Source organism: Oncorhynchus tshawytscha, linkage group LG11, assembly GCF_018296145.1.
Source record: "Oncorhynchus tshawytscha isolate Ot180627B linkage group LG11, Otsh_v2.0, whole genome shotgun sequence".
NCBI classification, from domain to species: Eukaryota; Metazoa; Chordata; class Actinopteri; order Salmoniformes; family Salmonidae; genus Oncorhynchus; species Oncorhynchus tshawytscha.
This window is the reverse complement of record NC_056439.1, coordinates 22737084-22764998: the sequence shown is the minus strand read 5'-3', so window position 1 is coordinate 22764998 and position 27915 is coordinate 22737084. Positions and strand designations below refer to the sequence as shown.

General features: G+C 43.0%; 1 protein-coding gene across 4 annotated transcripts in view; it reads left to right on the top strand.

The window, feature by feature from the left end:
- The window catches only part of LOC112262448 (neuronal PAS domain-containing protein 3-like), a 349807-nt gene that overhangs the window by 79699 nt on the left and 242193 nt on the right, over positions 1–27915 (top strand). For all 4 annotated transcript variants that reach the window (XM_042329924.1, XM_042329923.1, XM_042329925.1 and 1 more), the window contains one exon: positions 1003–1104. In XM_042329924.1, the coding sequence (XP_042185858.1) occupies positions 1003–1104 (102 nt within the window). The remainder of the gene's footprint in view (positions 1–1002; positions 1105–27915) is intronic.

The following is a 27915-nucleotide window of genomic DNA, read 5'->3' as shown; positions in this document are numbered from 1 at the left end:
GGTCATGCTCAAAATAACATACCAAGAATAGTGTGACGTGTGCGCTGAGAGTCTGGGAGCTAGTTCAGGGAGTGTTTTAATAAATAAACGCAACGTAATACAAAACAAGAAACCACGAACGCACAGACATGACACCTTTTACCGAAACAATAATGCCTGGGGAAGGAACCAAAGGGAGTGACATTTATAGGGAAGGTAATCAAGGAGGTGATGGAGTCCAGGTGAGTCTGATGACGCGCAGGTGACAAATATGAAGTCAACCTGCCAATCAAGTGTCTTAATATCAATACAGAATGTGCAGACAATGTCAGTGTTTTGCTGCATGGTACATACTGTATCTAATGTTCACCCACACCTCGAAGCAGTTCACTGATTCGCAGGGCATATGAACAATCGAATACGATATCAGTTCTGACAGTCACTCTTTATGGGTGTGTAGAGTTCAAAATAATTCCCTAAAAAGATAAAAAGATAATTCCCTAAAAAGTAACTTAATCAATTATTATTATTATTAGTAGTAGTATACTTTTGACGTTTGATTTGCATTACTTTGCCTGACGTCACCGCATGAGAGTCTGAATTTTTGAGAGAATGTGGCTCCACAGAAGTGTCCCTTCCATGGTTATATGGTTCCGTGTGACTGAATCAACCCATCAACGTCACACACCGTGTTTTCATGTAACTGTTGGTGGAAATGATTGCATGCTTGCATACATTACATGTTCTCTTGTGGTACAGTATCGTTTAGAAACACCATCATTACTGAATACTGTGAAAGAAGTGACACATTTCTTTGTAACTTTAAATGGGAACTGCATCTTGTCTCTGCCTTAGATCAATATGTGTCATTAATGATCTTTGTGGACTTTGAGGGGGGGGGGGGAGAGGGGCTCACACCAGAACCATATGCATACATGTATAGACAGTGTATGTATGGCTGTGCTCCGTACTCTTCTTCTCTCCTTATAGGCTTTAAGAGATTTTCACGTTGTTTCTCCACAGCGACCCTTACTGGGAGAGGCCCGCTAATGCCAGCTCCTGTTCTGCCTCTAGGCCCAAGACACTCCACCTTGGAGGAGGGCAACAACATACCTCATCGCCATGGTAATTCCATCCCTTTCCCCCTTCCTTCCTTTCTCTGCCCTCCCTTCTTCCTTCTGGACAGGGGCATACCAGGGCACAGCTCAGCTGCCACACATACTTTTACAATACAAGCCAACTCTCTCTGGTCTGGTTAGAGAGAGAACATGGTTAAGGATGCCGGCTTGTGCATAAAATGACATAACTCCACTTTACTTAACCCGAAATGTAGGCCTAGATGCACTTGGGTGTTGCTATACTTTTTTCAATGTTGGCGTCTGTAGTTTTTAAATGTGGTCAAATTAGAAAGTTCATGGTCACTTTTGAGCAACACATAATGACATGTATAATTAAAAATCCCCCAGGAAGCTGTGTTGTAATGTTCTTTATTTTTTGTACAGGAACTATTTATGTCATTTAGCTTTTTTGTGTCATTTTGCTTCTTTTTTTTAATGTCATTTGTGATACTGAGTTAGTAGATCTAAGGGGAGTTAGCTATGTTTCTTCTACAGTAGGTAACGACAGTTGAAATGAAGGATCCCTCTCTTCCTTTGCCATCCAAAGACAATACAGTATGTAGACAGTCATACTCTTATTGAAGCTGTGTGTCCGAGCTGATCAACAACACACCTCTCAGAGAAACACTGACTGTCCCTTTATAACGCAGGCGAGCCTGTTCTGTGTTATCAAACTGGGGACGATACAAGGCTTCGTAGTGGGTAACTAGTCAGTGGCATTGTGGGAAGTCAACTTGTGACGTATTTCACTGAGGCTACGTCTCGACGTCTAGCTGGCTTACAGCTTCATGAGGACATCTTTTCATTTGTAGTAAGAGAGCCAGGCTTACACATTAGGAAATGAACATGGAGCATAATTCCTCTAGCTCTCAGATGGATTCCATCCCTCTCTCCCTCTGACGTACAGCACAGGGGCGACGGCAGGATTACTGTCGGCCTGAATAAAGGGGATTTATGTAACGCTTTGAGAAAAAAACACTTCTTAATAGGTCATTACAGTCTGTGTTTATGATTAGCCTACTCTCAGGCCTAGACCCCTTTATGTGCTGTCTCACACACGCACGCACACACACACGCACGCACACACACAAGCTCGCACATACACGCACACACACACACACACTCACACACACACACACACACACACAGAGGCAGTATACTGAGGGTCCAGATGAATACTGCCCACCTCGGCCTTTACTTTCTTCAGCTCCTCACTTTCTCTATCTGGCTATTGAGAGTAGTGGTTCAACTCAGCACTAGCAATATGGCTTCTTAGCCAGGCTAAGTAGTGGCCAAATTCCAGCTGAGATGAAGAGGAACACTGTGTGTGTGTTGCTTTAAAGTTGTGTATACTATGCGGTAGGTAGCTAGGTTTAGATGGGTTTTTCTATGCTGATGAAGCTAGGCCCCATTCTGCCACCATGATTAGTTTAAACGGTGCCTGAACGTACGGGCCGGACAGCGTGTGTGTGTTGTAAGCGGTTTGCAGCACAGGGTGAAATTGAGATAAATGGCTGTGGGTGAGAAGGATGGCCACTTCTTCCCCGAGCAGGGCCGAGCAGGGCTGTAGCGGCCCAGGTTCCCCCAGCACACCTGTCTCTTCTCGTTTACCAAGCGCTCTGAGGTGAGCTAGCAGTCCGCTCCACTTGCCCCTGATCCCCGTCTCAGTAACCCCAGCCCCCACCCCCTTACTCCTTATGTGCTGCTTTACACACACACACACAAACACCCCTTGCCCCTAGATAACAGCACACAAGGATTGAGCTGTATACCTTGATGAGGTGTGGGAAGATCAGGGTGAGTCTCTCACTGTCTGTGTCTCAGTACACATCACCATTAATACACTACTATACAGTTAGGGCTGAGGAGCATCCATGTTAGCCCGTAGCCTAGGAGTAGATGTTGCTGTACATGAGATGGTAGAGATGGAGCTGTCTAGTTTATTCTATTGATGGTGCATAAATGAAGCATTTATAGGTACAGTATACAGTTATTCATTATTACATCCCATTCAGAATGGTCCTTGGTCTCCAATTTTCTGTTTGCCTGTTTTCACCTGACAGACAAGGGCCCACAGTATGATATAACCGGCTACCTCTTCCTCCGTCGTGTTTTAACGCCATGTCTGTCCTAACCCCAGCTCTAGAAACCAACCTTCTGTTGTGTAAGAACCAAGTGAAGCTACCGATTAGAGTAGGAGAAAGAGCAAGACAGGCCTGCAGACTGGAGTTTTATATACCGTGTGGCAGGTGGCCTGCTTTGCCTAAGGAATCTCTTTAGGGCATGACAAGCTCTGAAAACACATAAATCCTTCCTCCTCCCCTCCCCTCTTCCTCCCCTCTTCCTCTCCCTCTCTCTTATCTCACATTGCCATTGCCATGGGGATTCTTTATGCATGCAGCTGCAAAACTTCCATACTCCAGGTATAAAACTCGAACATAGCAGCTGTTCCTTTACCCCCAAAGCAAATATAAAAGGAGTCTTGAAAACCAAGTCTGAAATAGCTTTCTAGGTGGGAGAGTGGAAGTGGAACTTTAGCCAGAGCATGTCAGGAACCAAGCTGTGTGTGTCTGTTTGTGTGTGTTTAAGTGGTGCCGTTTAGACACTTGTCTTTTGTCAGGGGGGGGGGGATTAGGGTGAGAGGTCATAGGTCAAGGTCAGAACATCCTGATCTGTCGATCTGTCAGTCTGCCTGTCTGTCTCATGCCAGGTGGGCTGAGGCTCCAGACAGATACCACAAGTCAGCCAAGGAGCTAGTGAGTGAGGGATGGCCGAAATGAGAGAGTGATAGTGAGATTAAAGGAGAGAAAGGAGATTGAGTGTTAACAGGAGTCACTAATGTGGGTGCGGATTATGTTAGGGACCCAAGAAGGCAGAGGCTCTCTTAAAACACTCCAGTCTTAAACATACTCTTCTCAGTATGAGCATGCTTCTTTATAGCTGAAAATACAAATGCAGAAGGAATTGTCATCAAACTGAATAAGTTGTCAATTAATTTAAATGCTTGTATATAGTATACAATATGTATTGTATGTATGTTAATATCACTTTATAAAATAGATATAACACGCCACTAAACAGCTCTTGTACAGCATACATTTCAAGACCAATTACAAAGAATGACCCGACAAAACATCATTATAGGTTTATGATATCTAGCTTCGTCACATCCTTAAAGGCCCGGTGCAGTCAAAAACAAAAAAAATGATGTGTTTTATATATATTTCCATGCTATAAGGTTGGAATAATAATGTGAAATTGTGAAAATTATGATAATGCCCTTTAAGTGTAAGCTGGAGTTTTGGCTTTACATAGTGACATCACCATGCAGTAAATTAGTTAATAGTCCAATAAGAAAGAGGCTTCCAAACTTTTAAAATGTTCAGTTTTTCCCTTTGCCTAGTAGCTATTTTGGTTTAATTTGGACCATTTTGATTGAAAACAATCACAGTAAGGTACTTAATTCTTACCCAGAAATGATTTGATATTGAGATGAAAACGGCTGCATTGGACCTTTAAGTGTGTGTCTCAGCATGCTCAGGTTGGCCCTCTTGGCAGCCATTGAAGCAGCAGGAGTAGAAGCTATATGACACATTGGCAAGGGTAGTCAGGGAGGCTCAAGGCAGGGTGTTCAACCATGTTTGTATTGATTTGGGATGACTATATTATGTTAGCTGTGTGTGTGTTGCCTCCCAAGTTCACCTTTCTACCTCCAAGTGTTTGGGATGTGTTTCTCTCCTTCCTCTTCCTCTATATTCCAGAGTGGTGGTATGAGCGTGCTCTCCCTGTCTGATGCCTTGTGAACATTGCATGAGCTTGCTCCTGGTATATGGTAGCTACTACTGTATGACTTTGTTGCAACTTTCTCCCTTTGATGTTCTTTTTTTCCCCTCCTTCTTTTCTGACCTACTTTTCCCTCAGATTGTAAAACTATATGGATTCTTTTACTGTTTTTTAGATGCCTACCATTCAATTATTTAAACTGCTTTCTTTTCATTTTTTTTTCTCTCCCTTCATCCACCTGTTTCTTTCTTTGTCTGCTGCCTGTCTTTTAATAATGTATTGTATAGATTTCCTGAAGTTGTAGTCTGAGGTACTTCTGAAGAGACCTGGGTTCAAATAGTATCCGTTTTCTTTCGAATCATTTTTTTTGCTGTTTACTTGAGTCTGTCTGGAGTGCACAGGTGAGAGGCGTTGCACTTTCTGGGATTATTCTATTGGTTCTATTGCACCAGGCAAGTCCAATCAAGTATAGTTGAAGTGTTCAAAATAAAACCACATTTTCTTACTTGAAATATAACTGCTGTGTCCACCTGTTGTAATGGTGATTATTTTACTAAGATATTTAATACAATCAACTGACTGATTTATGATGGGTTTGATTTTCAACTCCTCTAAGTGTACCTACAGTACTCCACTTCAAGATAATTCTGTTGCCTCAGGCCATTTCCACTAAGCTACACTCTGCTCCGCCCCACAGGAGCCTGTTATAGGCACACAAAGTACTGAATATAAACAAGTTTTATATTCAATTACGTCTAGACCAGTGAATAAATGACCTAAATAATTAAACATATTTGTTAGGAAAAATGGTATATATTCAATTTAGAAAGAAAAAAATCTTTCAATGAAAAAGATACTTGGGTCTAAATTCCGTCATGCTAGTTAAAAGCCTACCTACTGTAGTATAGCCCTGTTGCTAACCATTCCTTTACTCTCTGTGCAGGAGAAGAGGATTAAGGCAGAATTTGTAATTTACAGGGGGGGGGGGGTTTGTTGAGAAAATTAAGATCAAAGTCAAATTAAGTTCATACAGGTGCATGTAATGTGTAATTTGTGAGCCCCGGAGCAATAACATTCTTTGAATGTGGCGTTGCGGCCGTCTTCAGATGTGGACTAGCTGTAATTACACAGCTGTTGCCGCGGTAGCGTGATTGACACATGTATTTGGCAGAAACCATGAGCTGCGTTTGGTAACATTTCAGACATAATTAATTGATTCATATGCCTGTAAGGTTTTTCTAAAGTATTAACGAGATAAGATTAAAAAGGCATAGAACCTTGCCTTGATGTTAGGCATCAGAGCTGGGTGTTATTAACTCACCAATGCAGTCATGAGGCTGGAGCTTTTGACCGTAGTGGGAAAGTTTCATTTGTTCATTTTTTAAAACTTTTTTTTGTGTGGTTGAGAAACATACCTGTGTGAGAACTATTCAAAGGCTAGGTTGCTTGATATATGGGGTTCGTCATTCAGAAAAAGAGCAATGTTGGTACACACACACACACACACACACACACACACACACACACACACACACACACACACACACACACACACACACACACACACCTGCACACACACACACCTGCACATCTATGTATATACTTACGTAAATAAGGTATTTTAATACATTTGCAAACATTTCTAAAAACCTGCTTTTGCTTTGTTATTATGGGGTATTGTGTGTAGATTGTTGAGGATTTTTAGTTTTTGAATTCATTTTAGAATAAGGCTGTAACGTAACAAAATGTAGAAAAGGGGAAGGGGTCTGAATACTTTCCGAATGCACTGTATGTGTTCTGGCAGCTCCTGACAGCTAGTCACCTTGCAGGTCGCTCCTGCTCATTGGTCCATGAATAAACATGTCTGCTAGTCCTGCATGGCGCTCTGTGAAACCCGGGCTGACTCTGGGTAATGGCCTCTCCAGCCTCCGAGACCAGCCAGGACCACTTCCTCTATCATGCAGATCGTCACAGCGATATGGGTTGTGTCAGAACCACACCACTCTCTTACGGCTCTGGTCAAAAGAAGTGCACTATATAGGGAATATGGCACCATTAGGGATGCAGCCGGAGAGGCTCTGCTTGCGATTATCCAAAGCAATCTAGGTTTATTAAGGCTGCTTTGGTTAGACATCGAACACATCTAGCGTCTCTGCGTTTCTACGTTTTGCTCCATGTTCTCACTGCTTGGCGCTGTAAACGCCAAACTTGTTCGAAAACATTCCGCTTTAATAGTCATTGTTGTCAAACAGTCACTGTTCAAGTACATAGCATGGCTTCAAGACACTGAGGAGATCCATTTTGACAGCTCTACACTGTAGTTGCATGATAATACACTTAGCATATCAAGTAGGACTAGATGTAATGTTATATGGTGAAAGAGGTCTCAATATAATCAATACACGGTCTTCTGAGGATGGGCGCTCATATTAAAATATGCAGAGCATTTCTAAGTGCGTCAGGTTTAGAGAGGGGAAGAAGGAAAGTGTCATCCCAACCATGACAGAATGATTTGATGTCTATGAAATGCAGAATGCAGCCAGCTATGTCAAAACATTATTTCCCATGCACTGGCTGTTTGCTTTGCTTTTGGCTTGACTGTTGGACTTGATGTAATTATATGTCAATCTCAGTAACCAAATCACTAGCTACATCAGATCTCGTGCATGGAAAGTGCAGAGGAGGAGGAGGGGCTAGTCAAATCAAAACAGAGGATGCAGCAGTGTTGACACAATTGGCAATTTTGTGTTTTTGCAGGAATTGATGAAGCGTATCAATCTGGTGCATGCTGATGCAATGGATCCTCAAAAGTGTCGTCCTCACTTTCTCCACATTCACCTTTACAGTACAGTTTCAGTTGATTTGGAACATCAACTTCTTGTTACCCAGTAAGCTTGGTAAGAACAGTTTCCACCCAACCCAGTCAACTCCAGTCTACCGATGTAATAGCTAGTACAGTACAGTAGTGATGGATTTGTACCACAATTACGGTGTAGCAGGAGAAAGCCACTCAAGGAGGGATCCGATGATGGTCAATCATTGGTTCACCTGGCTGTGATGAATGATGTGTTCTACTGTACAGTATTAGAAACAGATGACCTCAACTTCTTTACTTTCTTTCTTTCATGGCCTTAAAAACAGCTACTGAATGAAAACGAACAGGGGAAAAAACCTAGCCTATTGTCTCTCTGTGCTGTAGGCTACCTTCCATTTAACTGAGAGGAGAGGAGCTGAAAAGATGGGGTAGGAGAGAAGAGGAAAGGAGGAGAGAGAAGAGGAAAGGAAAGACAAGGAGACTGGAGAAAAGGTGATGAGAAGAGTGGAGAGGAAAGATTTTAGGAGGAGAGGCCTGCATATACTAACGCCGTATACAGTAATTAAACATTACCTCAGGCTACACTAGCCCAGTAGTATCCAGTATCCAACGCGGTGAAGACATTAGTTACCCCTGTCTAGCAGGAAGCCAACATTCTGTCTGAGCTCCAATTAAAAGTTAGACATCAGCTTGTTACTATGATGATTAAAGTTACAGCAACTTCAGAGTAGTTTCAATTCCCAGTGCATTATCACTGTAAGGTGAATACATTCAGACCGCTTACAGGACCTGTGCCTTACAGGACTTTTCAGTCATGTTCATTATCATTAATAAAGCATTTTATAAGTGATCTAAAGCATTATCCATAGCGATCTCTGTGGCATTGACTTTTATTGGAATTTGGTATTTAACCTTTTACTGCAGTGGGATAAATCAGGGTCGCCCAACTTCAGTGCCCGACCTCACTAATGCTCTTGTGGCTGAATGGAAGCACGTCCCTGCAGCAATGTTCCAACATCTAGTGGAAAGCCTTCCCAGAAGAGTGGACGCTGTTGTATCAGCAAAGGAGGGACCAACTCCATATTAATGCCCATGATTTTGGAGTGAGTTGTTCGAGGAGCAGGTGTCCACATACCTTTGGTCATGTAGTGTACTAGAACCATTTACAGAAAATATTATTCATGTAGGAATGTTATTTGAACAATAAAAGGTATTTTGAGTTACATATTCATATGAACTCAGATCGACATGTTAGTAGCTCCATTTAGAATAAGAAGGGAGCGAGGCGATTTATCTTGTTATTGATAATGTTGGCTTCCTAAGCTTGTATCGTCCTAGAATACAGTCATTTGTATATCAATGCTATCATCAATCTCATAGGTATTTGTTAGGAGTGTTTTGTGAAGGGAGTGTAATGTATTGTCTGGTAGTAAATGTAAAAGTCAGCAGAGTAAGCTTGGTTGAAAGATTCAACTGTGAAAGCGTTTCTTAGATTGCTTCTGCTATCAGCTGAACTCTATCACGGTGGAAGAGCGGCGCTATAGACATGGTGCATTTATAGGCCTTTACTTCCCATGTGTCCACTCACACAATCACTATCGCTCATAGTCCCCCCCCAGGCAATTTCCCCTGTTAAGGTTCCACTTTTTAGACGCTGCCGTTCTCTACGTCGGCCCAGAGCGAGATGAACTGTCTGAGTATGTTTAACTCTTCAGCCATGAACCTTTGAATGATGAAGTTTTATAGATAGTTTTAATGATCAGTCATAAACAGCGGAAGAGTTAGTTATATCATCCTGACTGCTTTTAACAGTAATTGAAAGCTAAATAGGCTGGTGTTAAGGGATACGATTTACGACCAAGGCCATGGTACCCTTTGAATATGAGAATTCTCTTTTTTTAAATTCATCGGAAGTTGTGACACACAAAAGACAGCGAAAACACTTTTATTCATTACAACATTTGTTGAGCAAAAAATATTGCCATTCACATAGATGAAATTACTAAATGGTATGAAGTGGTATGTCCACATGCTACAGTGTCTGTGGGGGGTCCCTGTGTCTCTATAAAGGCTACCTACTATCTGCATACTATCTCTGTATAGAAATCTCTGTATGTAGACATTCTGATCCACACCAGTCTAACCTGCCTCAGTCTGTCTCTCGGCCAACCCTGCACAGGCATGCATGCTGCCTCTCACTCTAAACCTGTGTCTCTCCCAGCCAGCCTATCAACTCAAGTCCAAGCTATCAGATTAGAATGGTCCATTCCTCAGTCTCCATCCAGTCACTCTCTCTCCATGTATTTACACTCTGGCCGGCAGTTAGCAGGGATTGTTTTCAGTTTCGCTGTTTCTCCCACACCTAAATATAGCGTTCATATTTACCACGGCCGCTTAATTTGACTTCTTAATCGTATTTGGACCCAACGGGCTCTAAACATGGAGAGGGCCACCTGTCTCACACATTAGAAGAGTTCCAGGGGACAGATGGGAAGATAAGAATGCTTGTCCTTGGATAAACACGTTCTAGAACTGACGGGCCACGGTACCGGGCAGAGACCGTTTCTGACCTGGCTAGCCAATCCATCACTTAGCATACATTACGTGTAAGTCCCAAATGTCACCCTATTCCCTAAATAGTGCACTATTCCCTATATAGAGTACTCTGGTCAAAAGTAGTGCACGGGGTAGGGAATAGGGTGCCATTTGGGACGCCGAGAGGCCTATGTGATTGACTGTATGCATGACTTCTCTGGGCCATTAGTTGTTTTCTGAAGGTTGTTTTCTGATGATATTAGAAATGTCCTAAGGGCGATTCCACGGTAACAGAGTGATGCTGAGACCAAGATTTTTCACTTTAAAATATATCCCAAACAAAAACCAATGATTGCAAAGTTAAACAAACCATATAACTGTGTACACAAACACATACAACTCTATCTCCACTGTTCTTCAAGTAAATGTGTTTTTGTAAAGTTTTCAGTGGAAATTGATAAAAGCAGTTGTATGGTTTGTTTAAATTCGCAGTCATTGGTTTTTGTTTGGGATACATTTTAAAGTGAAGTCTCAGCGTCACTCTGTTACCGTGGAAACGCCCCTAATTAAGCTGTAACGTACAGTAGAGCGGTGAAAAATATTCTATTTTTTAGATCCCATGAAATAAGCAATATCACATTGACAACTTCATGAATAATTCCCACGCACACGGTTGTCCGATGTTAAAAGCTTATATCAGACCCGGCTACTTGGTGTTCGCCAAAGCATAAGGAACCGTTATGTAAACGCTGGCGTCAGTTACTACCTCTGAGCTGAATCGTTGGGAGCTTAACAGTGACTGACAAAAAGCTCCCTTTTTCCACACCTCCCCACCTTCCCTTCATTCTTTCTCCTCCGCCTCATGATCTGCGGCTTTCTTAATTGTCCGTGATAGTCTTTAAAAATACAATGGCATAATTACTCTCTCCCGTGTCAGATTCGAAGTTCTCGTTAGAGCCTCCTAAAGTAACTTCCTTCCATGAAGCTGAGGAGATAAATGTACTGAACACCAGGCAGATACTGTGCCAGTCTTACAGTCATAGGCTATCATCATCTAATACACGGGATTATGTAAATAGGCATTTACATACAATATACATGTATATTAACAAACTCCTATACCAATCTCATTGTCCTCGTGCACTTTCATGTATTTCACTGTTCTTTGGTATGACTTAAGATGTAGTCTTAGGATTGTAGAATTCTAGCATTCTACCCATAGAATTGATACGTTCTAGAATTCTAGCCTTAGAATTGATACATTCTGGAATTCTAGCCTTAGAATTGATACTTTCTAGCATTCTAGCCTTAGAATTGATACTTTCTAGCATTCTAGCCTTAGAATTGATACATTCTGGAATTCTAGCCTTAGAATTGATACTTTCTAGCATTCTACCCATAGAATTGATACATTCTAGCATTCTAGCCTTAGAATTGATACTTTCTAGCATTCTAGCCTTAGAATTGATACTTTCTAGCATTCTAGCCTTAGAATTGATACTTTCTAGCATTCTAGCCTTAGAATTGATACTTTCTAGCATTCTAGCCTTAGAATTGATACATTCTAGCATTCTAGCCTTAGAATTGATACTTTCTAGCATTCTAGCCTTAGAATTGATACTTTCTAGCATTCTAGCCTTAGAATTGATACATTCTAGCATTCTAGCCTTAGAATTGATACTTTCTAGCATTCTAGCCTTAGAATTGATACTTTCTAGCATTCTAGCCTTAGAATTGATACTTTCTAGCATTCTAGCCTTAGAATTGATACTTTCTAGCATTCTAGCCTTAGAATTGATACTTTCTGGAATTCTAGCCTTAGAATTGATACTTTCTAGCATTCTAGCCTTAGAATTGATACTTTCTAGCATTCTAGCCTTAGAATTGATACATTCTAGCATTCTAGCCTTAGAATTGATACATTCTGGAATTCTAGCCTTAGAATTGATACTTTCTAGCATTCTAGCCTTAGAATTGATACTTTCTAGCATTCTAGCCTTAGAATTGATACTTTCTAGCATTCTAGCCTTAGAATTGATACATTCTGGAATTCTAGCCTTAGAATTGATACTTTCTAGCATTCTACCCATAGAATTGATACATTCTAGCATTCTAGCCTTAGAATTGATACTTTCTAGCATTCTAGCCTTAGAATTGATACATTCTAGCATTCTAGCCTTAGAATTGATAGATTCTAGAATGAATTCTAGTGTTAAAATGGATGAACATTTAAGTTCTGTAATGAATGACCTGTATTGGCTCTGGTGTTTGGCATCCTTCCCAGTACTTCCACCATGCCTGTGATTCCTGTCTGTGTGTCAGATCCAGTAGTCTTCCTTACTAATACAATACAGTCATGCTTGAAAAACAACAATGGGACTTTTTACAAATCATATACCGTTCTGTATCTAGCGATATATTTTATGGCTTGCAAAATAGTGATGATACAGTCAATATTATGAATAGGCCCTGAAAGTGTAGCTAGCGTTGGGACAATACGAATTCTGATCGGGAGTTTAGATAACTGACTTTCCATGGTCTTTTATCATTCCCCAAGCAGATCTGCTGTTGTCTTCCGCAATGTTTTATGAGCACATTATACAAATTACACTTGCAACAAACACCATAAATTACGTGTATCTCAGGCTCACAAACACACTGTAGCTTGGTGATGCACAGATAAATAACACAACAATGAGTGGAAGGATTTCATTGGTACAGGGTAGAGGTGGCATTTCACTACATAAACCATCTTGTACCGTCGTTTCTGCTTTCTAAAGTCCCTGCCTGTCTGTTTGTCTATGTTTGTTATTCTTGGTACCCCTATGATCAGAATGGAGACACAAAGCAAAAATACTGCCAGAGTAATTTCACAAGCATGCGGGACAGACAGCCAGACCTCATCTCTGTGAAGATCTGGCATCAGACAACTTCAGTAGAGCGAGAGAGTTGTCTGGGGTGCATTTGTTAAGATGATAATTGTTTGTTTATCATCATGAGTCAGTAGTCTGTATATTGAGGCCTCAGTCTTTCAGAGAGAAGCCGATCTGTGATAAGATATCCCACTGGGCACAGACGTCAGTTCAACGTCTAGTTTGGATTTATGGTTGGTTGAGTTGTCAGCTAACGTAAATTCAACGGGAAAGCATCAAAATATTTCACCATGTCATTAGATTTAGGTGAAATCAAATCCAGTGAGTATTCCACGACGATTCAAAGTCATCACATTTAATTTGGGGTTTGAAATGACGTGGAAGCAACGTTGATTCAACAAGTTTTTGCCCAGTGGGATTTGTCTTGTTGCTGAAGTGCTCCTCTTCTTCCCATTTCTTTCTACGTGTTCTTTCTTCTGTCTGGTCCTATCGTTTTTCTAAACAGTGATTATCATCAGAAGCACCACCACAGTCGAACTCAGAGCTTGTAGCGAATCAAGGCAACCCGACAGAGCCACCACACCACTGCATCATACATCAATTATTCAAACGCTATTGCTTTGTACAAGCAAGCTCTCTGGTGGAGATAGAGAGGAGAGAGGGATAGAGAGAGGGGCCTCTTCCTCTGCCTCTGCACAGCCAATTACTTCAAAATGTTTAGTTCATTTATTATTGAAGGCGTAAATCTTGTACAGGTTGTCGGCAGCTGACCCTGTGAGGAGTCTATTGTAACCTGCTTTGATCACACTCCGATAGGCTCCACTAGGCTGGCACGGAGCTGCCCTTCCAGCTGTGGCATCCAGCATCCATGTGCAGGGAGCCAGAGGAGGGGTAGGGAGGACTGCTGAGTGCTGGGAGGGCTCAGGGTAGCACCAGCCTCTCCACTTTAAGGATCCAAGTGGGTACTTATACTCAACAAAAATGTACACGCAACATGCAACAATTTCAAAGATGTTAATGAGTTACAGTTCATGTAAGAAAATCAGTCAATTTAAATAAATGCATTAGGCCCTAATCTATGGATTTCACATGACTGGGAATACAGATATGCAAATGTTGGTCACAGAAACCTTTAAAGAAAGTAGGGGCGTGGATCAGAAAAACTGTCAGTATCTGGTGTGACCAACATTTGCCTCATGCAGCGCGACACATCTCCTTTGCATAGAGTTGATCAGGCTGTTGATTGTGGCCTGTGGAATGTTGTCCCACTCCTCTTCAATGGCTGTGCGAAGTTGCTGGATATTGGCGGGAACTGGAACACGCTTATACACGTTGGTCCAGAGCATCCCAAAAATGCTCAATGGGTGACATGTCTGGTGAGAATGCAGGCCATGAAAAAACTGGGACATTTAAGCTTCCAGGAATTGTGTACAGATCATTGCGACATGAGGCCGTGCATTATCATGCTGAAACATCAGGTGATGGTGGCGGATGAATGGCACGACAATGGGCCTCAGGATCTCGTCACGGTATCTCTGTGCATTCAAATTGCGTTCGATAAAATGCAATTATGTTCGTTGTCCGTAGCTTGTGCCTGCTCATACCATAACCGCTCGCCCACATGACGCCATACACGCTGTCTGCCATCTGCCCGGTACAGTTGAAACCGGGATTCATCTGTGAAGAGCACACTTCTGCAGTGTGCCAGTGACCATCGACGGTGAGCATTTTCCAACTGAAGTCGGTAATGACTCCGAACTGCAGTCAGGTCAAGACCCTGGTGAGGACGACAAGAACGCACGCAGATGAGCTTCCCTGAGACGGTTTCTGACAGTTTGTGCAGAAATTCTTTGGTTGTACAAACCCACAGTTTCATCAGCTGTCCAGGTGACTGGTCTCAGACAATACCACAGGTGAAGAAGCCAGATGTGGAGGTCCTGGGCAGGCTTTGTTACATGTGGTCTGCGGTTGTGAAGCCAGTTGGACGTACTGCCAAATTCTCTAAACGACGTTGGAGTTCGGCTTATGGTAGAGAAATGAACATTCAATTCTCTGGTAACAGCTCTGGTGGACATTCCTGCAGTCAGCATGTCAGGACATTCCTGCAGTCAGCATGCCAATTGCACGCTCCCTCAAAACTTGAGACATCTGTGGCATTGTGTTGTGACAGAACTGCACATTTTAGAGTGGCCTTTTATTGTCCCCTGCACAAGGTGCACCTGTGTAATGATCATGATTTTTAATCACCTTCTTGATATGCCACACGATTCTTGGCAAAGGAGAAATTCTCAGAGATGTAAACAGAGATGTAAAACAAATGTGTGTAGCAAATTTGAGAGAAATACGTTTTTTGTGCATATGGAACATTTCTGGTTTCTTTTATTTCAGCTCATGAAACATGGGACCAACACTTTCCATGTTGCGTTTATATTTTTGTTCAGTGTAGTTTGTGAGAAAGGCTAGCAATGCTGATCTTGGTTCCCACCCCACCATCCCAACCCTACAGTAGGTCTCAGTGCAGGGTGGCCCTGATATGCTCACCATGCTGCTTGTTGTCAGGGCGATGGCTGCAGAGTGGCGGCGGGGCCTCACATGTGACTCTGGGTTCACCCCTGGCCTGTAGTGTACAGCGTGGAGATGTAATGTAATATTAGCTTGTACAGACTTGGCCTAGAGACACAGGAAGTGTAGCCTTGTAGCCAATGACCTGTACAGCCTTAGTTTTAAGATGTTGGAGAAGTAGCCATACAGGAAAGCAGTTTGGACTGTGGAGAGATACGGCTAATAAAGTTCACAGCCCATGTTGAGGATACTGCAGAGAGAAGGGGACATTGTGATAGTGAGAGGATACTTACTCTATTGTACATACTGTATTAAAAATATGCTACTGTCATAGCTACAAGGCTACTTCCTTTTTATTCCTCTCTTATATTCAGTCTCCTTAATAAGTAAAGTAGCATCATAAATATTATATTGAACTTCAGAAGCGCGGGGACTCAGTCTGCCATATTAAAGCCTGTCTGAGTTATGGATTACATTTGCCTAAGTAATAACCTGAGTATATGTACTATGTCAAGTATCATTATTAAAAATGCACTCTTTGATTTAGTTTTCTAAAGACATTTACTGTTTGTTTGTGAGTGAGTTTACCCCTACTACACCTTTAAATCACTATCATGTTATCAGACCTGATTTTCACCGATTTTCACCGCAAAAAGCCCCCCAAAATTCATTAACAGCGATTTAGCGGTTCAATTGAATGCTGCTTTTCCTTTAAATGGGGTTTAGAGAGGCGCAGGGGGCTGTCACGGGAGAGATCTCGCTCTCTGTCTCCTCCGTTTTGGTTGGTGGCCAGTGAGGAGAGGAGTAAGCTGTCTCAAGGATACAGGGCCGGGATAGAGAGAGAGGGGGAGAGAGAAAAGAGAGAGAGGCTGGCTCAAGTAATTGTGTGGCTCCCAGGTGATGAGGGCTTTTATGCCATTAACAGTGTCTATCCCTGCTCACAGTGTGCCAAGTCTTTAACAAGGGACTGCTGCTAATTTCAGAGCTAATATTGAGCCGTTCCACCTCAGAGGCTTCAGCAGGTGCCTGGCCCAGACACAGACAGACAGGGGCGGATTGAGGAGTGGAGGAGAGGAGAGAAAATTACCATTGAACTATAGATTTTTTTTCTTCTTCTGATTGAAGCGAGCGATTACTGGGACAGATCAGGTTCAGGGGAAGGTAGAGGAGATGATGAGCGCTCGTCAAGGAGCCGTCGCCCCCTTCTGAGCCTCTGTCTCTCTCCCTCCCTCTCCCTCTCCCGCTCTCTCTCTCTCTCTGATTCTCTCTCTCTCTCTCTCTCTCTCTCTCTCTCTCTCTCTCTCTCTCTCCAACGCATCTCTTATCTGTCTCTTTATAGCTACCTGGCTCCCCTCGCACCGCCTTGGCTGGCTGGCTGGGAGACTCAATAAACCATTTTGGGAAGGGAAGTGGGGGAAATCTATGTGGCGGGCTGTTGAGAGCAGCTTTGAAGGGTTTTGATGTGGTTGGTTGGCTGGTGAGATACTGGAGAGTATAGATTGACGTCATACACAGACAGACAGCAGAATATATGAGGCGTTTTTGATTCATAAACACACGGATTTGTGAGATAGGCAATATTGTTACAGATTTCCCAAGCTTTATTATGACTTTTATCTCCTTGTTAGTTATTCATCTTCTGAAGCAAAAAGACCTCGTTACAGACACATTACAAATAGAATTGTGTTTTTGTTTTGTATGGGTGTTTGTGTTTCCATATAGTTTTGACCCCATGAGAAATGCGGAGAGCAGTACGGGAGGGTACGTTCAATCACCCTTGTTTCTAGGAAACCATAGACAGAGTTAATGTGGCCAAATATTTAGGAAGAGGTCATCATTTCATGGAGTTTGTGAATGAAGAAACCAGGTGGAAAAAGTGGTACGTTCGGTCCAAAACAACTGGCCAGGTCAAGTAAATGTTTTGTGTTTGAGGTTTCATGAGGCTTGTATCTAAACCAAAGATTGTTCTATACATCAGTTGGGGTCTCTATAAGCTTCAATATGAGGTCCTAAACCTAGCATGAAAGTGCATCCTTGTTTGGGCTAATATAGTCCAAATATTTGCCTTGGGGTAAGTTGAGCAAATGTACGTGTTTTCATCCCAGGTGTAATGCAAGGTATGTTGTTATTGTGATGAATGTTGCTGAGTAGCTCTTGTTCTCTGTCTTTGGATATCCCTCTCTTAGCATACGGTCCAAATGGCACCCTATTCCCTATATAGTGCACCACTTTTGAAAAGGGCCCAATGTCACAAAAGTAGTGCACTATATAGGGAGTAGGGTGCAATTTGAGATGCAGTCTTTTATTTTTTTAAATGTTACCCCCATTTTTGTGATATCCAATTGGTAGTTGCGATCTTGTTTCATCGCTGTAACTCCCCAACGGGCTCGGGAGAGGCAAAGGTCAACATGACCCGCCAAACCACGTTGCTTCTTAACACCTGCTCGCTTAACCCGGAAGCCAGGAAAGGTTGTTCAATTAACGACTGGTGTCAGCTTGCAGGTGCCCGGCCTGCCACAAGGAGTCACTAGAGCGCGATGAGCCATGGAAAGCCCCCGGCCAAACCCTCCCCTAACCGGGACGACACTGGGCCAATTGTGCACCGCCCTATAGGACTCCCGGTCACGGCCGGCTGTAACACAGCCTGGGATCGTACCCCAGGCTGTAGTGACACCTCAACAATGCGATGCAGTGCCACTCGGGAGTGAGATGCAGTCTTAGAGATAGAGATGAAAGAATGACCCTGCTAAATAAGAGAATGATCCATCATGCTCAAAAGAGTCAACTAGACTAACCCTGGGCTGCTGAACAGTGAAAAAACCTCTACTCTCCTCTACCCTGCTCTGCTCCCTCCCTCCTGTTCCCACAAAGAGGATTTAATAACTGTCTACTTGTTGTTATTAAAGAGACATTGCTTAGCTTAGCTTTGTATTTGTGATCAAGAAACTGTCTGTCAGCCAGACATACGGGAGCTGTTATATAGCTACATCCAAATCATTTTACCATTGATCATAACTTGATGTTGATATGGTGAATTAACTCAACATTACCCAGAATCCTTTAAATCTCCCACAATCCTCTCTTTCTTTCTCCACATGTTTCTGCATCCCAAGTGGCACCCTATTGCCTATATGGTGCACTACTTCTGAGCAGGGCGTTTAAGGCTCTGGTCTAAATTAGTACACTATAAAGGAACTAGGTTGCCATTTGGGATTTAAAAATTGGTGTGTCACACCTTTTAACAGGATTTCCATTAATGGAATGGTATGGCAGAAGTGAAGAAGGCTGACTGAGGGTATTGTGTTGGCGCTGGGGCTTTCAGCCACTGCACTTGCCATGTAATCGCATTGCGTCAGGCTTACCTGTAGCTGGCCCGAATGGCTTTATTCACAGCTAACGGGATTTGCCTCGCCCGCTGTGGCGATGGATCCACTGAGCGGGCGGAGCCGCAGTCACTCTGTGCTAAGCCTCTTGATGCCACATCACTGCAGACCAACCAGTTGGGCAAACAGAAGACACCACATCACTGCAGACTAACCAGGTGGGCAAACAGAAGACACCACATCACTGCAGACTAACCAGTTGGGCAAACAGAAGACACCACATCACTGCAGACTAACCAGTTGGGCAAACAGAAGACACCAGATCACTGCAGACTAACCAGGTGGACAAACAGAAGACACCAGATCACTGCAGACTAACCAGTTGGGCAAACAGAAGACACCACATCACTGCAGACAGAAGAAACCACATCAAGACTAACCAGTTGGGCAAACAGAAGACACCACATCACTGCAGACTAACCAGTTGGGCAAACAGAAGACACCACATCACTGCAGACTAACCAGTTGGGCAAACAGAAGACACCACATCACTGCAGACTAACCAGTTGGGCAAACAGAAGACACCAGATCACTGCAGACTAACCAGGTGGACAAACAGAAGACACCAGATCACTGCAGACTAACCAGGTGGACAAACAGAAGACACCAGATCACTGCAGACTAACCAGTTGGGCAAACAGAAGACACCACATCACTGCAGACTAACCAGTTGGGCAAACAGAAGACACCACATCACTGCAGACTAACCAGTTGGGCAAACAGAAGACACCACATCACTGCAGACAGCCAAGAACCAGAAGACGACCTTCTGATACCAGCAACTCTCCTCACTCCCCACTGTTTTTCCCCATAAGCCCTGGGATTCAAACTGGCAACCCTTCGGTCACTGGCTCACCTCTCTAACCTCAGGGCTTTCCGAGTTTTGGCCATCAACCATTGTGGCTATCAAGATTTCATCATCCCTGCCCCTCACCACCACCATTACAGTGGCTCTCACCACACATCTGCTGCTAGTCATTATGGACATGTCTGGTTCCGGTGTGCAAGGCTGCAAGCCACATATGCCTCTGATTAGCGCTAGTAACATTTGTTTATTCCTATTTTATACAGTATGTAACAATCAGTTTCCCTGTACTGCAGACCAGTACCAGTTTTCCATGCTTGAGGTAAATGCAAACAACCATATCCGCAGCAAATTAAAGTCAGATATGAATTTAAAAACATTGCAATGCAAATTGAAACTAAAATGTATTGCTGGGCCCCCCAGTCCCACATCCAGGTTTGGATGAGTCCATCGTAAAAATAGAGAAGTTATTGCTTACGTTCCAAATGGCACCCTAATCCCTACATCGTGCACTAGTTTTGACCAGGGCCTCTAGGGAATAGGGTGCCATTTGGGACATAATCATTTTTCCACAGAGGAGAGAGAGAGAGAGAGTGCTGGGGGGCTTTAAATTAAAAGCATACAGGAGAGAGACTATTAATCAAGACAGCAGGTAATATCTGATTCTGGTTTCAGTCCCCAGACGCAATTCCTTTTTATTTTATGGACACGCTCCACTAGCATTTCATATTTGGTGTGCGTGTGTGTGTGTACCTATGTCTATGCTTGTGTGTGTGTGTGTGTTGTGTACATTGAAGCTGCCACCCTCCCTCTCCTTGTTCGTGGGTACATACAGGACAACTCTGTGGTGGGGGAGATTGGAGCGCACTGGGAAACAGGGTCCCTATCCTTCCCAAATGGCACCCTATTCCCTATATAGTGCACTACCTTTGACCAGGGTCCATAGAGCATAGTGTGCCATTTGGGATGCACCCACTAGCCCCAGTCTGTACAGGCAGACTGGTGACCTTGGCCATTGACAACTGTCTTCTCAGTCTGCCCTCTCTGTCTACAACCTGCGGGTCTCAAGCAGGCAGAACACAGGACAGCTCTACACCATAAGCACACACACGCTCGCTCGCACGCACGCTCACACACACACACACACCTGCACATTATACAACCACACCCGATGAGAGATTACACTATTGACTTAAAAGGTTGATATTCACACACTAAACCCCTGAGGGGGTTCTGTGAGTTTAAACTGTTCTGTGTTAAAACAGTACCACCTGTTACGTCTGTTACTGAGATGTTTTGCTTTTGTTGTGAGTGTGGTTTAATAACTTCATGTGCGTGTTTATACCACGGTCATAACAATTGAGTCGCTCTGCATAAATTAATCAATACGTTTGTACTTCATTCCTTGAGTGAATCTGATTTACTGCTTTTATGCACTCGGTTTTCTGTCTCTTTTCCTATGTTGGGGGATTGATTTTTGACTTGAAATGGAACCAATCCCTTGTCCAAACAGCTTGTTGCTAGTTGGGTTATTTCATGATGTGGCTGTGTGTGTTTAGCCGTATGCGGTAAGTTTAATCCAACAATAAGACGATTCCCACTGTAATGAAGATATGCAGGGAAGTGGGGTGCTGGAGCTATTAAGACTTTACACCCGGCTGCATAGCCACTGTTGATTTAGAATCAGAGTAGCTTTGCATAGCCTGAAAGAAAAGGTTATGTTATTTGGGCTTTGAATCAAAGAGCAAAAAAATGTCATGGCCAAAAATGATTTATTGTGGTGCATGTTTGGTTGTAGGAAGCAAGTTAAAATCTCATCTTCTCCTCCCATGCAAACGTGTGTGTGACTGCGTGTTTGCACGTATATCCGTTTGTGTATACCACAGGGGGCTGGTGGCACCTTCATTTGGGGAGGACAGGCTCATAGTAATGGCTGGAACAGAATAAATGGAATGGTGTTATTGGTCAAGTGTTATTGGTCACATGCGCCGAATACAACAGGTGTAGACTTTACCGTGATATTCTTACCCGCGAACCCACTCCCACCACTGCAGTTAGAAGAAAAAGAGTGGAAATAGTTTCACTCCATTCCAGCCATTACTATGAGCCGTCCTCCCTTCAGCAGCCTCCTGTGGTCTATAGTACGTGTCTGGCCCATCCCTAATGATAGAATGTGAATTAAAGGATAAGGATAAGCAATCTGTCTCAGTATGAGGCCTTGTTTCCTCCATAAATACTGTCTCCTCCAGTGTCTATATTCATGTCCATTCTGCATCATCCTTCCAGAAACAGTGAAATAAGCTTCAGTCTTGCTGCTGTGAGCCTGATGGAGCAGCCAGGCGTCCGGATGACCACCCTGAGAAGAGCCATACAGACCCTGACCCTCTGAGCACACACGCACACACACACTGACCTTCTGAGCGCAAGGGAGAACAATGGTAGCTCTCCTCTCAGTGTTTCCCCTACCGCTGGTAATCACAGCAGCCTGGCAGGCCCACTCCTCCACCTAGCAGATTTCCTAGCCTCCGAGCTGTGGGTGGTGGGTTTTTCAGTACAAAGGGGGATTATTCTCATTCATTAACAGCAGGGTTTCATCCTGCATAATTTGCTGGCTATTATTTCTCCAAATGACCGCATCATTGTAGTTGAATCAATATGTAGCAAGATGGCTGATTAATGCCTTGGCCTGCCTCTCTCTCTTCTCTCTTCATAAGCCTCTCTCTCTGTCTCTCTCCTCATCTTTATGTTCCCTCCTTTGTGTTACAGCAGGTATTTCATTTAATGGTATCAATACCACAGCGAGAGGTAGAAAAACAACAACAACAGCAGCAACAACAACAACAGAAAGAATGAAAGCAGCAAAATGAAAACGAGTGCAGATTAATGTCTTTTTTTGTCCACCTTTTATTCTTTTTCTTTTTTAATTGCCTCTTAAGTATTCCAATTTACTCAATCAACAGGTTTTTATTTGTTCTTTCATTGAATTTCCGGGTACTAATTTATGAGTGTTGGCCACAAAGCCTAACAATAATAGATGCAGTTGGTTCAATGTATGAGATGAGCTTCTACAGCCTTGGTGCTACAATGGTTGTTAGTGTGGCACTGTGTTGGTCCAGCAACAACCTTACTAGACCCACTGTGACAGAGGCCTGTTCAATAACATTCACAATTGCCTTTATATTTTAAACACTACTGTTTGAACTTCAAGTGCTGTATTATCATGCACCCGATACAGTTACTCCCTTTGTGCATTTATCTATGAAACAGGCACCACACTTGCACACACAGATCACTCACACACACACACACACACACACACACACACACACACACACACACACACACACACACACACACACACACACACACACATGAAAACACACAGACACACACACACATACACACACACACACATACACACAGCTCTGAGGACATCAATGTCACCTAAGACACAGAGCATAATGGCAACCTTAATAAGGACAATGGACATCCGTGGCAATAGGCCATCCTCTTCACAGACTGATAGGATAGTCTGATGTGCAGACAGACCTTAAATGGTATTAAAAGGGAGAAACAACCTTCCAATACAACGATGAACAGTTAGCGTTAGCCAAAGAGATAGAGAACACTGTTTAATGGAGTTAAAGGAAAATTCCACCCAAAAACGGTATTTGGTATATTGGTATTGGTTTCATTAGTCCATTGTTGATATAGTCCCAACATGTTTAGCATATCAGCAATCAGGTTTTCAAGATATATCACTTTCAAAATACAGAAATATAGCTGATATAATGTAATATATAATGGAAAACTCATATAATGGAAAACTCAACACCATATGAAACAAAATGCATCATACCGGCTGTATTTCTGTATTTTGAAAGTTATATAAACGTCCTCTCATTGTCAACTGCGTTTATTTTCAGCAAACTTAACATGTGTAAATATTTGTATGAATATAAGATTCAACAACTGAGACATAAACTGAGCAAGTTCCACAGACATGTGACTAACAGAAATTGAATAATGTGTCCCTGAACAAAAGGGGGGTCAAAGTAACAGTCAGTATCTGGTGTGGCCACCAGCTGCATTAAGTACTGCAGTGCATCTCCTCCTCATGGACTGCACCATATTTGCCAGTCCTTGCTGTGAGATGTTACCCCACTCTTCCACCAAGGCACCTGCAAGTTCCTGGATGTTTCTGGGGGGAATGGCCCTAGCCCTCACCCTCCGATCCAACAGGTCCCAGACATGCTCAATGGGATTGAGATCTGGGCTCTTTGCTGGCCATGGCAGAACACTGACATTCCTGTCTTGCAGGAAATCAAGCACAGGACGAGCAGTATGGCTGGTGGCAATGTCATGCTGGAGGGTCATGTCAGGAAGGGTACCACATGAGGGAGGAGGATGTCTTCCCTGTAACGCACAGCGTTGAGATTGCCTGCAATGACAACAATCTCAGTCCGATGATGCTGTGCCACACTGCCCCAGATCATGATGGACCCTCCAAATCGATCCCGCTCCAGAGTACAGGCCTCGGTGTAACGCTCATTCCTTCGGCGATAAACGCGAATCCGACCATCACCCCTGGTGAGACAAAATCGCGACTCGTCAGTGAAGAACACCTTTTTGCCAGTCCTATCTGGTCCAGTGACAGTGGGTTTGTGCCCATAGGCGACGTTGTTGCCAGTGACGTCTGGTGAGGACCTGCCTTACAACAGGCCTACAAGCCCTCAGTCCAGCCTCTCTCAGCCTATTGCGGACAGTCTGAGCACTGATGGAGGGATTGTGCGTTCCTGGTGTAACTCGGGCAGTTGTTGTTGCCATCCTGTACCTGTCCCGCAGGTGTGATGTTCGGATGTACTGATCCTGTCCAGGTGTTGTTACACATGGTCAGCCACTGCCAGGACGATCAGCTGTCAGTCCTGTGTCCCTGTAGCACTGTCTTAGGCGTCTAACAGTACGGCCATTGCAATTTATTGCCCTGGCCACATCTGCAGTTCTCATGCCTCCTTGCAGCATGCCTAAGGCACGTTCACACAGATGAGCAGGGAACCTGGGCATCTTTCTTTTGGTGTTTTTCAGAGTCAGTAGAAAGGCCTCTTTAGTGTCCTAAGTTTTCATAACTGACCTTAATTGCCTACCGTCTGTAAGCTGTTAGTGTCTTAATGACCGTTCCACAGGTGCATGTTCATTAATTGTTTATGGTTCATTGAACAAGCATGGGAAGCAGTGTTTAAAGCCTTTACAATGAAGATCTATGAAGTTACTTGGATTTTTACGAATTATCTTTGAAAGACAGGGTCCTTAAAAGGGACGTTTCTTTTTTTATCTTGATTGCTGACATGCAAAACATTTTGGGACTATATCAACAGTGGACTAATGAAACCAATACCAAAAGTTAGTTTTTGGGTGGAGTTGTCCTTTAACAGAATGGTGGTGTTCCAACTCACTGAAAAGATAGATAGTCACACCATCACTGAATCTTATGAACTTCGTACGAATGTATTTCTCCTTATAGTACTGTACGTGTTGATGAACACCTGTGATATTGTACATCTGCTTCGGATTTTTGTTTGACCGTCTCATTTAAATAGTGGATAAATGTTGTGAACATGTTAGTGTAGTGTACAATGCTACAGTACAAATGCATGCATGTCCTTGGGGTCTTCAAAAACCATCAGAGTGGAAGTCCTGATCTAAGATCAGGTCTCCCCTGCCCATGTAATCATATTAATTATGATCTAAAAGGATAAGCTGATCCTAGATCAGCACTCCTACTCTGATATGTTTAGTGAATATGGGCCCTGGTGTTGTCCAGTCTTGGTGGTATTTATAAATGGGGCCTAACCCCGAACAAGGTTGTTTTTCATAACCCCTCATTGTCTGCCGGGGGTTTGGACAGGTTTGATGACACAGTGTGACCAAGTTGATGAGAAGTTAAATTATGTTACTAAGGAGATAGCATTTTCTATAATGAGAAAGAGAACCTAGTGCACCCTCTCTTTTTACTGCTGCATGGAGAGCCAGAGTCACAAAAGCAATTGATTAGTTTTGGCATTTAGTCCCCCGATCAGTGGTGTCATCCATTTCTTCAGGAGGAGGGCCCTAATCTAAAGTGGCATTTTGCTCTGGCTGCCTTTTCAACACTGATGAAACCAATTACTTCAATCCTAAATGATCATTTGCACACAAGTTTCGGCCGCTTGATGTATTCTCCTTGCCTTCAAAAGTTGAATGGTGGGTGGTTCGCTGATTGGCTACATAGAGTGATATCTTAGACAGCAGGCTCACCAAGGTGTGTCACCTCCATTCAAGATGTCCATTCATTTAATTGGCCAATGACCCTGTGGCTGTTTTATTGTTGTTTGCTACACAACCATGTCTGCAGATATCTTATGAGTTTTCTTGAGAAAGAGTTACCGTAAGTTACCATCTTCTAGTTCATTAAAAGCGACACATGCTTTATTTGCAGTACGTGTAGTCTGGTTATTATTATAATCATGTTATTATTATACTTTTAAGTTACCCCGTCGGTATATAAGTCAAAGCTAATTGACTTAAAATGGATGCTGACTCCCTCTCTGGTTTGGAACCCTGTTACTGTGAGTAAAGAAATGTCCTGTTCTGTGCACATTTCATATCTCTAATCTCGACTTCTCACAAGTCTTTTCCATTTTTACAGTACTAACTGTACTCTGGAGTTGTCTTGTAGACGAGGGAAAGCAGGAAGTGTGAACACAATGCGGCTCTCTGTTCCTACACACAGATCCCTATCAGACACCCCTCACATTGGTTGATTTCCCCACTGGCATTTCACCCTGTGGGCCATAAGCATTCTATTTTCAAGTAAACACTTACCAACCAGTATGTTTTTTCTTCTCTCCATGATGTCATTGAGATTTGTGTGTGGGTGTGGGTTTGTGTGATTCAGAGTATACAGAGAGTCATTTGAAAATGGTGCAAAAGAATGTGGTGGGGTTGTGCCACCATTGTGGATGGTGACTGTAGTGTAGGTGATGGAGATGGCTTTCTCTCTCTCTACACAATAATAACTAGGCTTTTCTGGGACTCAATGGGAATGACAGATTGTGAAGCTGTTCTGCTTGTGCTCCCTACCGCTGGTCTCTTTTTAAGCATGGGCACCTGACACCCTAGTGGGAGCAGCATGGTGACCTCTCTGGGATTGCAATGTGAGAACGGTGTTAAATGCAGTAGTTCAGTGTGTGGAGAATTGTGGTGTAAAATACAGACTGTGAGGTCATCTGCATGTTGCAGAATAATAAAAAAAGATCTATATAATAGTTCATCATTATTACGTGATTTATATTCTTGTAGTGTGTAGGGTGCTGGTCACCAACTCAAGAAAGTGATTACCTGAGAAAGGACGGGTCATTGCAGATATTTAAATGTATTGTTATTATATTTGTTTACGGTAATCAAAATAGAGTTGCCACGTCTGGAGTACAGTATTTGATGTGGAACATAGACGGGGTCGTGACCTCAGAACCAGAACCAAATCCAGCCAGAAGTTAGTGACCTCATCCCTGTCTTGTAAAAGGAACTTAAAAAGCTATTGGGTTGTTCCCGTTGAACTACGACATGATTTAATTTCATGTTTATAAAAATAAAAAATAAAAAAGTGTTACATTTACTCTGGTAGAACATGATAAATATGTCTGCTGTATGAAGGTCACACAACCCCGGCGCATCAAGAAATATTTGGCAGGCCGACATAATGCTTTCCAAGTTTGCGGAACAAATGAAATTCTGCTGCTCTGTTGCACTTTGCCTCCAAACAACCATTACAACTAGCTTTATATATTGTCTGAGCAGTAGACCATCAAATGGTGCTTTTCTTCTTGCAGGGGCGGTCGAGATGATCAAGAACAGCAATCTGCTACTTAGATGTAAAGGCAGAGGATGCACCTGTATCTGGCAATGAAATGATCCTATTACACTCCTGATGCACACAAAAGCTAACATAAATTGATCTTGACAACTATGAGCATGGTATTAGTAAGCCACAAGACATTATTTGGCTGAATGAAGGTTGTGGGAA